The sequence below is a fragment of the Ranitomeya variabilis genome, chromosome 2, assembly GCF_051348905.1.
Source record: "Ranitomeya variabilis isolate aRanVar5 chromosome 2, aRanVar5.hap1, whole genome shotgun sequence".
Lineage (NCBI taxonomy): Eukaryota > Metazoa > Chordata > Amphibia > Anura > Dendrobatidae > Ranitomeya > Ranitomeya variabilis.
Window position 1 is genome coordinate 29,105,523 of NC_135233.1, and position 14,773 is coordinate 29,120,295.

General features: G+C 40.5%; 1 protein-coding gene across 1 annotated transcript in view; it reads right to left on the reverse strand.

Moving 5' to 3' along the window:
* The window catches only part of LOC143804275 (calpain-8-like), a 68,760-nt gene that overhangs the window by 13,962 nt on the left and 40,025 nt on the right, over positions 1–14,773 (reverse strand). The window contains exons 8-13 of the mRNA XM_077282209.1: positions 13,219–13,293; positions 12,630–12,787; positions 6,786–6,946; positions 2,806–3,020; positions 2,503–2,539; positions 1,785–1,835 (exon numbers count right to left, since the gene is read on the reverse strand). Coding sequence (XP_077138324.1) covers positions 1,785–1,835; positions 2,503–2,539; positions 2,806–3,020; positions 6,786–6,946; positions 12,630–12,787; positions 13,219–13,293 — 697 coding nt within the window. The remainder of the gene's footprint in view (positions 1–1,784; positions 1,836–2,502; positions 2,540–2,805; positions 3,021–6,785; positions 6,947–12,629; positions 12,788–13,218; positions 13,294–14,773) is intronic.

Sequence of the window (14,773 nt, forward strand, 5' to 3'; positions counted from 1 at the left end):
TAGATAGATAGATAATAGATAGATGATAGATAGATAGATAATTGATAGATAGATAGATAATAGATAGATAGATAGATAGATAATAGATCAATAGATAGATAATAGATAGATAATAGATAGATATATAATAGATAGATAATAGATAATTGATAGATGATAGATAGATAGATAGATAATTGATAGATAGATAGATAGATAATAGATAGATAGATAGATAGATAGATAATAGATAATAGATAGATAATAGATAGTGAGATAGATAGACAGACAGACAGATAGATAAATAGATAGATAGATATATAATAGATAAATGATAGATGATAGATAGATAGATAGATAGATAGATAGATAGATAGATAGATAGATAGATAGATAATAGATAGATAGATAGATAATAGATGATAGATAGATAGATAGATAGATAGATAATAGATAGATAGATAGATAGATAATAGATAGATGATAGATAGATGATAGATAATAGATAGATGATAGATAGATAATAGATAGATAGACAGATAGATAGATAGATACATAGATGGATAGATAGATAGATAGATAATTGATAGATGATAGATAATAGATGATAGATAGATAGATAGATAGATAGATAGATAGATAATAGATAGATGATAGATAATAGATAGATAGATACTAGATAATATATAGATAGAGATAGATAGATAATAGATAATATATAGATTCGATAGATAATAGATAGAGAGATAGATAGATAGATAATTGATAGATGATAGATAGATGATAGATAGATAATAGATGATAGATAGATAGATAGATAGATAGATAGATAGATAGATAATAGATAGATGATAGATAGATGATAGATAGATAATAGATAGATAGATAGATAGATAGATAGATAGATAGATAATAGATAGATGATAGATAATAGATAATAGATGATAGATAGATAGATAGATAGATAGATAGATAATAGATAGATGATAGATAGATAGATAGATAATTGATAGATAGATAGATAGATAGATAGATAGATAGATAGATAGATAGATAGATAATAGATAGATAGATAGATAATAGATCAATAGATAGATAATAGATAGATAATAGATAGATATATAATAGATAGATAATAGATAATTGATAGATGATAGATAGATAGATAATTGATAGATAGATAGATAATAGATAGATAGATAGATAGATAGATAGATAATAGATAATAGATAGATAATAGATAGTGAGATAGATAGACAGACAGACAGATAGATAAATAGATAGATAGATATATAATAGATAAATGATAGATGATAGATAGATAGATAGATAATAGATAGATAGATAGATAGATAGATAGATAATAGATGATAGATAGATAGATAGATAGATAATAGATAGATAGATAGATAGATAGATAGATAGATAGATAATAGATAGATGATAGATAGATGATAGATAATAGATAGATGATAAATAGATAGATAGACAGATAGATAGATAGATACATAGATGGATAGATAGATAGATAGATAGATAATTGATAGATGATAGATAATAGATGATAGATAGATAGATAGATAGATAGATAGATAATAGATAGATGATAGATAATAGATAGATAGATACTAGATAATATATAGATAGAGATAGATAGATAATAGATAATATATAGATTCGATAGATAATAGATAGAGAGATAGATAGATAGATAATTGATAGATGATAGATAGATAGATAGATAGATAGATAGATAGATAGATAGATAGATAGATAGATAGATAGATAGATAGATAGATAGATACCTCATCATTCACAATGACAAACTGAGAATCAGTCTCTGGAGTAAGGACAGGCTGGAAATTATTTAGAAGAAAAAGATAATGTTAATTTCCCCACATGTAATATCAGCAGGATATTCCGCAGCTCTGTCCACATAGTGAATTCAGTGTAGACGACCCATCAACTTCCTTGAGGACTGAACTAAATGATAACCCACTGGTGATTTCACCGACTTCCTCCATTTCCATAGAACCATACAATATCTCCTATTTTCTTACAAATATCCCATATGAGGTGTTAGAGCAGGATTTATATTTATCGATCCTTACTCCATTTTTGTTTCTTTGTACGTGCATCTCCTTCCTTGAAAGATGGAGTCTACGTAAGGGCTGGGGGGGGTTTAGGAAAGTCTTAGAGATAACGGAGAAGTAAAACCAAGGAGAGATCCACTCCTAGACCCAAAAGCTGGGTGTCCATAGTGTTCACTTCAGCCAATTACAGGTATGCTGATATCAGCACATATAATATAGAGCTGAGCCAGTTATATTGTTACAACGCATGACTATTATTAACCTATATAAAGAGTGACCAAATGATGGAATAAAGGGGTTCTGTTCTGATACTAAGCGTTACATGTACTTGGATTTTACAATTTAATTTGGGGCAGACACAATGTCTCAGAATGTCCCTCGATGCGTGGCGACAACAGAGGTCGTTTGATTCAAGAAATATCAATATCACCTGAAATATAGCCGTCAGTGTGCTGTTCCCTGGTTCCCTAAATTAAAAAAGAGTAGAGCGGGAGAATTATCCATAAAATGCAAAGGTGTCCATGTCCCTTAACTCCTGGTAAGGCCGGGGTCACACTTACGAGTGCGGTGCGAGACACTCACGCGAGGCATCAGTTCCCGGCACTGCCGGAGTGTGCAAGCTCGGTCCCGAGTGCCGCCGGCAGTGCCGGGTATTGATGCCTGAGACTCGTGCGAGTTTCTCGCTTCACACTTTTTTAAGGTAACAGCAGTCTTTTCCGCATACAGTACTCACTGTGCTCTGGTTGGTTCCTTAGTGAAGATACGGAGGTAAAAAGCAGCTTCATCTGCTGGAGTTTTGTTTGCCGGCACAACAACATAATCTCCCGGAAGAAGGTCAATTCGTTTGGCTGCCTCGCGGTAAGTATTATCATATGTTGCTTCAGACGACACACACTTATTGTCCTCAAAGAACTTCTTCCCCAGAGGCAATACATCTGAACTGCTAAGCTGTTATATGGAGGCAAATAGTGAATATACAGAAACAAAACATTTGTCTACTGCACGAGAGATGAGCAAGATTGTCCTCACTGCCTTGGATCGAGAGTGGCAGCGGCAATAACTCTCGGCAATGTTCCCACAGCGCTATTTGAGGAGTTTTGGAGCAGATCTTTCCCAGACAAATTTTTGAAGAGGATTTTGGTGAACTCTTCCTGTTCATTTCTTAGGAAATGAATATGAATCCTTCCTATATTGTTATATTGTATGGTAACAGCACCATCTGCTGGCGGTTTAATGTATGCATTCTAGTTCAGTTTGCAATGTATTATGGGAAGTTCCTAGAGCATTGTGGGATTGTTCCTGATGCATTGTGGTCTTGTTATGACACTGTGATAGGAACAGCAACCATTGTTCCTGTATACTCCTGAGGAGGAACCACACCACTAGTTTTTCTGTCATGCACCTTGTAAACAGCCTGCTCTGAGCATAGTTGGTGAGTCACTATAAATATATATAAGTACGTCTGCTGTGTTAAATAGGGAATCATCAGCTTGTATATTACCTCGGGTTACTGTGTATTGCAGACTATCTGTATTCTATGCACTGTACAGTTATATATTCTGAAATGCTCCTGTTATTGCATCTTATAGTTTCACGCTTTCCTGTCACATCTACAATCTATAAAAGAAGGTTACAACTTTACAGCCCCTCTTTCTTAAAGAAGACGGGGGATATGGCTAGAAGTCTCATTACACACCGTGCTAACGTGTATGAGGACAGAATAAAGAAGATGGTACTTTAAAGTGAACCTGTCAGCACCTGTGGGAGACACCTTCCCACAGACCACACCGAAGCACAAACATGTTCCTCATCATAGAGACTGACTGTTTGTACTTCAGGGCGGCCTGTGGGCAGGTCTGTCCTTGGTTTTTCTGGCTTAGAGCAAAACATAGCAGGAAGATAGGACTCTGCCTACAGTCCCATCCCGGAGCCCGGGCATATCATTAACTGAAAACTTCTAACTCTGATTACACAAGAACCACAAGATGGATTTCTTCACCCAACGTATCATTTTAACCAGTATAACACTGCCAACCTGACAGTGTCTGTAGGTTACTTAAGAAAATCCTGCTGACATGTTCACTTTAAAAATGCCTCAAAAAAACTCTGTGAGAATATAGCCTTATCGTTAATGATCTCATTGATTCCCCTTACTGGCTACATATTATTACAACAGTGTCCACTAGAGGTAAAATGAAGTATTATATGTCTTAGGCGTCAGGGAGGGATAGATCCCAAGCCTTATCTGCCTCTGCGGTCCCCTATTTGGCTCCGGCCGCTCAGATTGCTGCTCAGCACAGATGTCGGTCCCAGCATCTTGCTGAGGCTCTTAGGCTACGTTCACATTTGCGGTCAGCGCCGCAGCGTCGGGCGCCGCAGCGGCGCCGCATGCGTCATGCGCCCCTATATTTAACATGGGGGCGCATGGACATGCGTTGTGCTGCGTTTTGCGCCGCATGGCCGCAAGCGTTGGACGCAAGAAACGCTTCAAGTTGCATTTTTTTTGCGTCCAACTTTCGGCCAAAAAGGACGCATGCGGCGCAAAACGCAGCGTTTTAGCGTGCGTTTTTGTTTGCGTTGTGCGCTGCGGCGCCGACGCTGCGGCGCACAACGCAAATGTGAACGTAGCCTAAGTACACGCTTGGTTGCTGCTGGCTCTTCTGCCAACTCTATGGCAATCAGAGATAGGCAGCTGAATTCTGATGCTCTAGAGCCTAAGGTATGTGCACACGTTGCGGATTTCTTGCAGAAAATTCCTGAAGAAAACCGGAAATTTTCTGCAAGAAATCCGCATTTTTTTTTTTGCGTTTTTTTTCCGTTTTTTTCGCGTTTTTTTAGCATTCTGCAAGCGTAATTAGCTTGCAGAATGCTAAAGTTTTCCCTGCGATCTGTAGCATCGCTTGGAAAACTGACTGACAGGTTGGTCACACTTGTCAAACATAGCGTTTGACAAGTGTGACCAACTTTTTACTATAGATGCTGCCTATGCAGCATCTATAGTAAAAGATAGAATGTTTAAAAATAATAAAAAAAATAAAAAAATGCTTATACTCACCCAGACATCTCACCGGCGTCCGTTCCGTATAGCTGGTCTGTGCGCACAGGACCTCCCGTGACGTCACGGTCACGTGAGCGGTCACATGACCGCTCACGACCAATCACAGGACAGTGACGTCATTCGGCGAGGTCCTTCAGCGCACACCAGGTACAGAAACCGAACGGCAGCGTGCGAGGAGGCGGCAAGACATCGAGGGTGAGTATAGGACTGTTTATTATTTTATTTCTTATTTTTTGACCACTTATATGGTGCCCAGTGCGTGGAGGAGAGTCTCCTCTCCTCCACCCTGGGTACCAACCGCATATAATCTGCTTACTTCCCGCATGGTGTGCACAGCCCCGTGCGGGAAGTAAGCAGATCAATGGACCCCTAGGTGTGCGGAATCCCTGCAATTCCGCATTTTTAATGAACATGTTGCTTTTTTTTCCGCTATGCGATTTTTTCGCGGAAAAAATCGCAACATTTGCACCAAAAATGCGGAATACCCTGTAAATAATAGGAGGCTTATGTAAGCGTTTTTTTTCGCGTTTTTATCACGTTTTTATAGCGAAAAAACGCGAAAAAAACGCTAACAATCCTGAACGTGTGCACATGGCCTGAGTCCAGAGATCAAGTTACTGAGCATGTCTGTGAGGTGGCGCCATCTCATTGATGCTCAGTCGTCAGCTGATTTGGTGATGTGCAGCTCCGGATTCGTCCACGGGAAAGGTCCTGTCCGACTGGACTTGAGCTTTACATATAAAAGGCTCTCAGAGGCGCATGCTGGTGAGCTAGTATCATTTGTGTGGGTTTATGTGAGTGGATACGCTACCACTCTGACTGCGCGTGTGTGTGATGTGATCTTGCTCAGCTTTGAGCCAGTTAGGGATTTTGCTTGCCGCTTGGCTTCCAGCATCTGTATCCTGTCGTGTGTGCGGTTAGCACAGCTGAGTTACAGAGCGAGTTTAACCACAGAGCCTTTTTGCTCCCCTGTGAGTTCTACAGGGTTTGGTTTAGTTAACTAGCGTCAGCGTAGTATTTCCCTTCGACTCTGCATCTGTTTCGGCCACATGTGCGATTGGCACGGGTCGATTACTGAGCAAGTTCAACCCTTAGTTTCTTCGCTCTGTGAAGTTAACAGAGCTGTGGGCTGTGCTTTCTGTTCACACTGCGTGGCAGTAACGCAGTCGTGTCAGGTATATGCTTGCCGTGTGTTCCGCCATTACTCTATAGCAGCAGTTTTACACCTCTGCACGGTGGACCCCGGGTTGCGATCACACTTTATTATTATATTTTATTTAGTGCGATCTGCTAACCCTAACAACATGTGACCACTTGTAATGGAACAAAGTCCAGCATCACCAGTTTCAAGAGTGAAAAAAGTCATAATTTTTATTGCATGTGTGCAACAAGCTCAAAGACAACATGCCTCAAACGGATGCTCTTTTTCAAGCCTTGGGGAATTGCCTCAAGCTTGTTGCTCTTAATAATAAAATATGATCACTTTTTTCACTCTTGCAACTAGTGATGATGGATTTTCTCATTTTACTACATGCAAATTCAGGAGGGAAATTTGAGTGGAAGAGACATGGAGGGAATGTAGAATGGCCTCCTGGAGGAAATCCCTGAAAGTTGGCAAGTATGAATATTAATTATGTTATTAAAGTAATAATAACCTTATATATATAGAATCCAAGACTAATGTAAGCTGCAGCCCTTAGTTTTATCTTCCTTCGATCCTTTTGCAACAGAGACACAATGACACGACACATCTTACTGGTGTCACCATCTGGAGCTCGCAGCGTAAATTTATATTGCGGGTTGATGGAAAATGTGTCTGTAAAAGAAAAAAATAACTGTATGTATCACATATCAGTATTATTTATTAACCCCTTCCCGACCCATGACGCCACGTAGGCGTCATGAAAGTCGGTGCCAATCCGACCTGTGACGCCTATGTGGCGTCATGGAATGATCGCGTCCCTGCAGATCGGGTGAAAGGGTTAACTCCAATTTCACTCGATCTGCAGGGACAGGGGGAGTGGTGCTTCAGCCCAGGGGGGGTGGCTTCACCCCCCCATGGCTACGATCGCTCTTATTGGCTGTTGAAAGTGAAACAGCCAATCAGAGCGATTTGTAATATTTCACTATGAAAACTGGTGAAATATTACAATCCAGCCATGGCCGATGCTGTAATATCATCGGCCATGGCTGGAAACCCTGATCTGTCCCCCCCACCGCCACCGATCGCCTCCCCAGTCCTCCGATCTGTCCCGTAGTCCCCTCCTTCCGCCTGTCCACTCCCCCGTCCTCCTGTCCGCTCCCCCGTGCTCCGATACCACCCCCCGTCCTCCGATCACCCCCCTCATACTTACCGAGCCTCCCGGTGTCCGTCCGTCTTCTCCACGGGCCCTGCCGTCTTCCAAAATGGCGGGCGCATACGCAGTGCGCCCGCCGAATCTGCCGGCCGGCAGATTCGTTCCAGCTACATTTTGATCACTGTGATAAAACCTATCACAGTGATCAAAATAAAAAAAATAGTAAATGAACCCCCCCTTTATCACCCCCATAGGTAGGGACAATAATAAAATAAAGAAAATATTTTTTTTTTCCACTAGGGTTAGAACTAGGGTTAGGGGTAGGGTTAGGGTTAGGGGTAGGGTTAGGGGTAGGGGTAGGGTTAGGGTTAGAACTAGGGTTAGTGTTAGAATTAGGCTATGTGCACACGGTGCGGAATTGGCTACGGATCAGGCAGGCAGTGCCTTTTACCTGCGGATTTTTCAAAAATGGTGCGGAAAAATCTCACACGAATCCGCAACGTGGGCACATAGCCTTAGGGTTAGAATTAGAGTTAGGGTTGGAATTAGGGCTAGGGTTGGAAATAGGGTTAAGAATAGGCTTGTGGTTAGGGTTATGGTTAGGGTTAGGGATGTGTTGGGGTTAAAGTTGGGGTTAGGGTTGGGATTAGGGTTAGGGTTGGGATTAGGGTTAGGGTTGTGGTTAGGGGTGTGTTGGGGTTAGGGTTGTGATTAGGGTTATGGCTAGAGTAGGGATTAGGGTTAGGGGTGTGTTGGGGTTAGTGTTGGGGTTAGAATTTAGGGGTTTCCACTGTTTAGGCACATCAGGGGTCTCCAAACGCAACATTGCGCCACCATTTATTCCAGCCAATCTTGCGTTCAAAAAGTCAAATGGTGCTCCCTCCATTCCGAGCCCTGACGTGCGCCCCAAACAGTAGTTTACCCCCACATATGGGGTACCAGCATACTTAGGACAAACTAGGCAACATTTATTGGGGTCCAATTTCTCCTGTTACCCTTGCGAAAATAAAAAATTGCTTGCTAAAACATTTTTGAGGAAAGAAAAATGATTTTTTATGTTCACACGGCTCTGCGTTATAAACTTCTGTGAAGCACTTGGGGGTTCAAAGTGCTCACCACATATCTAGATAAGTTCCTTGGGGGGGTCTAGTTTCCAAAATGGGGTCACTTGTGGGGGGTTTCTACTGTTTAGGCACATCAGGGGCTCTGCAAATGGAATGTGACGCCCGCAGACCACTCCACCAAAGACTGCATTTCAAAACGTCACTACTTCCCTTCCGAGCCCCGAATTGTGCCCAAACAGTGGTTTACCCCCACATATGGGGTATCAGCATACTCAGGAGAAACTGGACAACAACTTTTGGGGTCCAATTTCTCCTGTTACCCTTGGGAAAATAAAAAATTGTGGGCTAAAAAATCATTTTTGAGAAAATAAAAATTATTTTTTATTTTCACGGCTATGCGTTATTAACTTCTGTGAAGCACTTGGGGGTTCAAAGTGCTCACCACACATCTGGATTAGATCCTTGGGAGGTCTAGTTTCCAAAATGGGGTCACTTGTGGGGGAGCTCCAATGTTTAGGCACACAGGGGCTCTCCAAACGCGACATGGTGTCTGCTAACGATTGGAGCTAATTTTCCATTCAAAAAGTCAAATGGCGCGCCTTCCCTTCCGAGCCTTGCCGTGCACCCAAACAGTGGTTTACCCCCACATATGAGGTATCGGCGTACTCAGGAGAAATTGCCCAACATATTTTAGGATCCATTTTATCCTGTTGCCTATGTGAAAATGAAAAAATTGAGGCTAAAATAAATTTTGTGTGAAAAAAAAGTACTTTTTCATTTTTACGGATCAATTTGTGAAGCACCTGAGGGTTTAAAGTGCTCACTATGCTTCTAGATAAGTTCCTTGGGGGGTCTAGTTTCCAAAATGGGGTCACTTGTGGGGGAGCTCCAATGTTTAGGCACATGGGGGCTCTCCAAACGCAACATGGTGTCCGCTAAAGATTGGAGCCAATTTTTCATTCAAAAAGTCAAATGGCGCTCCTTCCCTTCCGAGCCCTGCCGTGCGCCCAAACAGTGGTTTACCCCCACATATGAGGTATCAGCGTACTCAGGACAAATTAGACAACAAGGTTCATGGTCCAGTTTCTCCTTTTACCCTTGGGAAAATAAAAAAATTGTTGCTAAAAGATCATTTTTGTGACTAAAAAGTTAAATGTTCATTTTTTCCTTCCATGTTGCTTCTGCTGCTGTGAAACACCTGAAGGGTTAATAAACTACTTGAATGTGGTTTTGAGCACCTTGAGGGGTGCAGTTTTTAGAATGGTGTCACTTTTGGGTATTTTCTCTCATATAGACCCCTCAAAGTGACTTCAAATGTGAGGTGGTCCCTAAAAAAAATGGTTTTGTAAATTTTGTTGTAAAAATGAGAAATCGTTGGTTAAATTTTAACCCTTATAACTTCCTAGCAAAAAAAACATTTTGTTTCCAAAATTAAGCTGATGTAAAGTAGACATGTGGGAAATGTTTTTATTAACTATTTTGTGTCACATAACTCTCTGGTTTAACGGAATAAAAATTCAAAATTTGAAAATTGCCAAATTTTCAAAATTTTCACCAAATTTCCGATTTTTTTTAGAAATAAACGCAAAAATTATCGGCCTAAATTTACCACTAACATGAAGCCCAATATGTCATGAAAAAACAATCTCAGAATCGCTAGGATCTGTTGAAGCGTTCCTGAGTTATTACCTCATAAAGGGACACTGGTCAGAATTGCAAAAAATGGCCAGGTCATTAAGGTCAAAATAGGCTGGGTCATGAAGGGGTTAATAGTATAGGGATGCAATGTTTTATATTAGCATAATTTACTATTGAATGGCCTAACCACTTTTAGTAACCCCATATTATTATGATGCACAAAAAATAAAAAGTAAGTCAACTTGCAAATATGTTACTGAAAGTATTTTGCTGCATTAGGCATACAGCTCTTCTACAGTATTAGATACTACCTGCTAGTATAAAAGTAATTTTGTAAGTTCATACCATCATTTAATGGTTGTATTAAATACTAATGTTTTATTCAGTTTGTGTGCAGCCTTCCATTAACGACTGTTTTTAATTATTTTTAGTGCCACATCTTCTTGTATTACTAATTAAAATAATGATGGCCACTCGTTTTTCTTTACTTAGCAGCTTTTTTCTTGCCATAATACAAATTCTAACAGTCTATTCAGTAGGACTATCAGCTGTGTATCACTCTCAGGTGACCTCCGAGTATTTGTTAGTGTTCGGAGATTACAGTTATATGAAAAAGTTTGGGCACCCCTATTAATCTTAAGCTTAATGTTTTATAAAAATTGTTTTTTTTGCAACAGCTATTTCAGTTTCATATATCTAATAACTGTTGGACACAGTAATGTTTCTGCCTTGAAATGAGGTTTATTGTACTAACAGAAAATGTGCAATCTGCATTCAAACAAAATTTGACAGGTGCAAATGTATGGGCACCTCACCAGAAAAGTGACATTAATATTTAGTAGATCCTCCTTTTGCAAAAATAACAGCCTCTAGTCCCTTCCTGTAGCTTTTAATGAGTTCCTGAATCCTGGATGAAGGTATATTTGACCATTCCTCTTTACAAAACAATTCCAGTTCAGTTAAGTTTGATGGTCGCCGAGCGTGGACAGCCCTCTTCAAATGATCCCACAGATGTTCAATGATATTCAGGTCTGGGGACTGGGATGGCCATTCCAGAACAGTGTAATTGTTCCTCTGCATGAATGCCTGAGTAGATTTGGAGCGGTGTTTTGGATCATTGTCTTGCTGAAAGATCCATCCCCTGCGTAACTTCAACTTTGTCACTGATTCATGAACATTATTGTCAAGAATCTGCTGATACTGAGGAATCCATGCGTCCCTCAACTTTAACAAGATTCCCAGTGCCGGCATTGGCCACACAGCCCCAAAGCATGATGGAACCTCCACCAAATTTTACTGTGGGTAGCAAGTGTTTTTCTTGGAATGCTGTGTTTTTTTGCCGCCATGCATAACGCCTTTTTGTATGACCAAACAACTCAATCTTGGTTTCATCAGTCCACAGGACCTTCTTCCAAAAAGAAATTGGCTTCTCCAAATGTGCTTTTGCATACCTCAGCCGACTCTGTTTGTGGCGTGCTTGCAGAAAAGGCTTCTTTCGCATCACTCTCCCATACAGCTTCTCCTTGTGCAAAGTGTGTTGTATAGTTGACAGATGCACAGTGACACCATCTGCAGCAAGTTGATGCTGCAGCTCTCTGGAGGTGGCCTGAGGATTGTCCCTGACTGATCTCACCATTCTTCTTCTCTGCCTTTCTGATTTTTTTCTTGGCCTGCCACTTCTGGCCTTAACAAGAACTGTACCTGTGTTCTTCCATTTCCTTACTATGTTCCTCACATTGGAAATTGACAGGTTAAATCTCTTAGACAGCTTTTTGTATCCTTCCCCTGAACAACTATGTTGAATAATCTTTGTTTTCAGATCATTTGACAGTTGTTTTGAGGAGCCCATGATGCCACTCTTCAGAGGAGATTCAAACAGGAGAACAACTTGCAAGTGGCCACTTTAAGTAGCTTTTCTCATGATTGCATACACCTGGCTATGAAGTTCAAAGCTCAATGAGGTTACAAAACCAAAAAAAGTGCTTTAGTAAGTCAGTAAAAAGTAGGTAGGAGTATTTAAAACAAGAAAATGATAAGGGTGCCCATACTTATGCACCTGTCAAATTTTGTTTGAATGCAGATTGCACATTTTCTGTTAGTACAATAAACCTCATTTCAAGGCAGAAACATTACTGTGTCCAACAGTTATTAGATATATGAAACTGAAATAGCTGTTGCAAAAAAAAACAATTTTTATAAAACATTAAGCTTAAGATTAATAGGGGTGCCCAAACTTTTTCATATAACTGTAAGTTTTCATCACGGCAGCTGAAAGATTTACAGCTATTAGCCAGGCTGAGTACATGTGGGGGTTGCCTGGGTGCTAGGTAATCCCCACATGTAATCAAGCTGGCTAATAGCTGTAAATCATGCGGCTGAGGCGATGAAAACTTAATCTCCAAGCAGTCATAAATACTCGGAGACCACCCGAGCGTGCTCGGGAAAACCCGAGCAACGAGTACACTCGCTCATCACTATTTAGGAGTATACTCATTCTTACCGAAAAAGCTCATCCCTCCAGACGTGCTTCCGAGTTTCCATTCTCCATTGAATTCTGTCAGGTGCCAATCATAGTTGTCACCACCGCACAACTCATTCATGGTGACGTCACATATCTGAACTCTTGAGTACTCTGTCAGAAAGTCAGAAATGGATATCCTGAAAAAAAAAAAAAAAAAAAACAACTGGCCCTTTGTGATCACTTTATTAAAAATGAAACCTAACAAGTCAGGATAGTCCAACACAGAAAATTAATTTAGGAGAGAGTAGGAGAGAGCTGAAAAGCATTCAGGCAAGGTTCAAGTAGGCAATTGTTTAAGGCTGCCGTCACACTAGCAGTATTTGGTCAGTATTTTACATGAGTATTTGTAAGCCAAAACCAGGAGTGGGACAATTAGAGGAAAAGTATAATAGAAACATATGCACCACTTCTGTATTTATCACCCACTCCTGGTTTTGGCTTGCAAATACTGATGGAAAATCCTGACCAAATACTGCTAGTGTGACGGCAGCCTTAGGATGTACAGTATCTGGCAAAGGCAGACACACTTTTGGGGGGGGGAATAGATGAATATTTGCTGATAACTCACCAAAACTCTCCTTCATCCTTATCAGTGTTGAGTTTTGCTTTTAAACTTGGATCCACATTGTCCCATATTGGAGATCTGAGAGAATATGAAGAAAAGAAAATTAAAACAGAATTTTTACTTTTAGACAATCTATTGGGTCCAGTTGATATACAACACCAGTTACATGTGACACGCTGCCCACACACAAAACGTAGAGATAGGTCCACCTCCAGCATCCCAGTATGAATTTGCATGCTCGGCTGGATGTGCAAACATATTCGGTAGGGGAAAGGGAGGAAATGGGGCTGAAAGGGGTATTTCACTTTACTTGGATGTGGTCTGCTAAGAACAGGGTCCGATCGATATTCATGAGAGTCCATGAATTCCTACAACTATATTCATGTCTGATTGACATTAGTGATGAGCAAATTTGTTCGAAAAACGATCGCCAGGCATAAATTCGGAATGAATATGGCACATTCAGATTCGTGATCGGAAACATGAGCAAAATGTTATAAAATCAGAAAAAAACTGAAACATTTGGTAAACAGTGCGGGAAAATATTTGGGTTGCCACTAAAGTATTTTCAGCACTTTGGCTATGATAATGGTGGTGTATCATAAGCATGGGGCAAGTGTTTGATGAGGGAAGGGGGTTTGCAGAGCTCAGAGGAGCGGCGTACTTGTAAACAGTAATCATTTTTTTCTTCTAACTTTATGTGTGTACATTGCGGCTAGCCAATCAGGGCTCAGGAAACATTCACAATGTCCTGACACAACGGCTTGTGTCATTGGCTGCTGAAATCACATGTCCCTCTCCATATATATCAAAAGTTTACATACCCTCGTGATTTTGGCCTGATAACATGCACAGACATTGACACAAATGGGTTTGAATGGCTAATAAAGATAACAACATCTTCACCTGTGACCTGTTTGTTTGCAATCAGTGTGTGCATAAAAGCTGAGTGAGTTTCTGGGATCCAGACAGACTCTTGCATCTTTCATCCAGCCCCCTGAAAGCTGCAAGCAGGTTGAGGTGTTACATGTGGTATCAGGGCTCCCAACACAGCAGGCTTACATGTGGGTGAGGCTTATCCCTCACCCACATCATCTTATTTTGATGTTTAATTCAAAGCTGTAAATGCTGGCCCTGACCCCAATACCTCATGCATGACTGATTGCTGCTGTGCCATGCTATAATTTAAACTGTGGGTGAATCGAGGCCACTTTACTGGTGTCTGTCCCTCAACTGATGTGTTTTGGCAGTTTTGGGGCCCTTAGAAGGTGTTGCTTCTCATTGACCTGAATGGCATTCGGCTATGTTCGGTGAATATTCAATGAATAAATTGGCGAATATTGGAAATTCGGCTATTGTAATCCGAAACGAACATTGAAAAATTAGCTCATCTCTAATTGACATCCCAAAAAAATTTATATTATTGAGAATATAGACTCTGGTAGCTGTGGGTTCACAAAAGCCCCTCTTCTGCATAAGAGGATACCTGTATGTCTCATATCATATGCCTTGTTGTTGAAAAATAATTTTTTGTCACTTTATATAAATGACTTCTTCC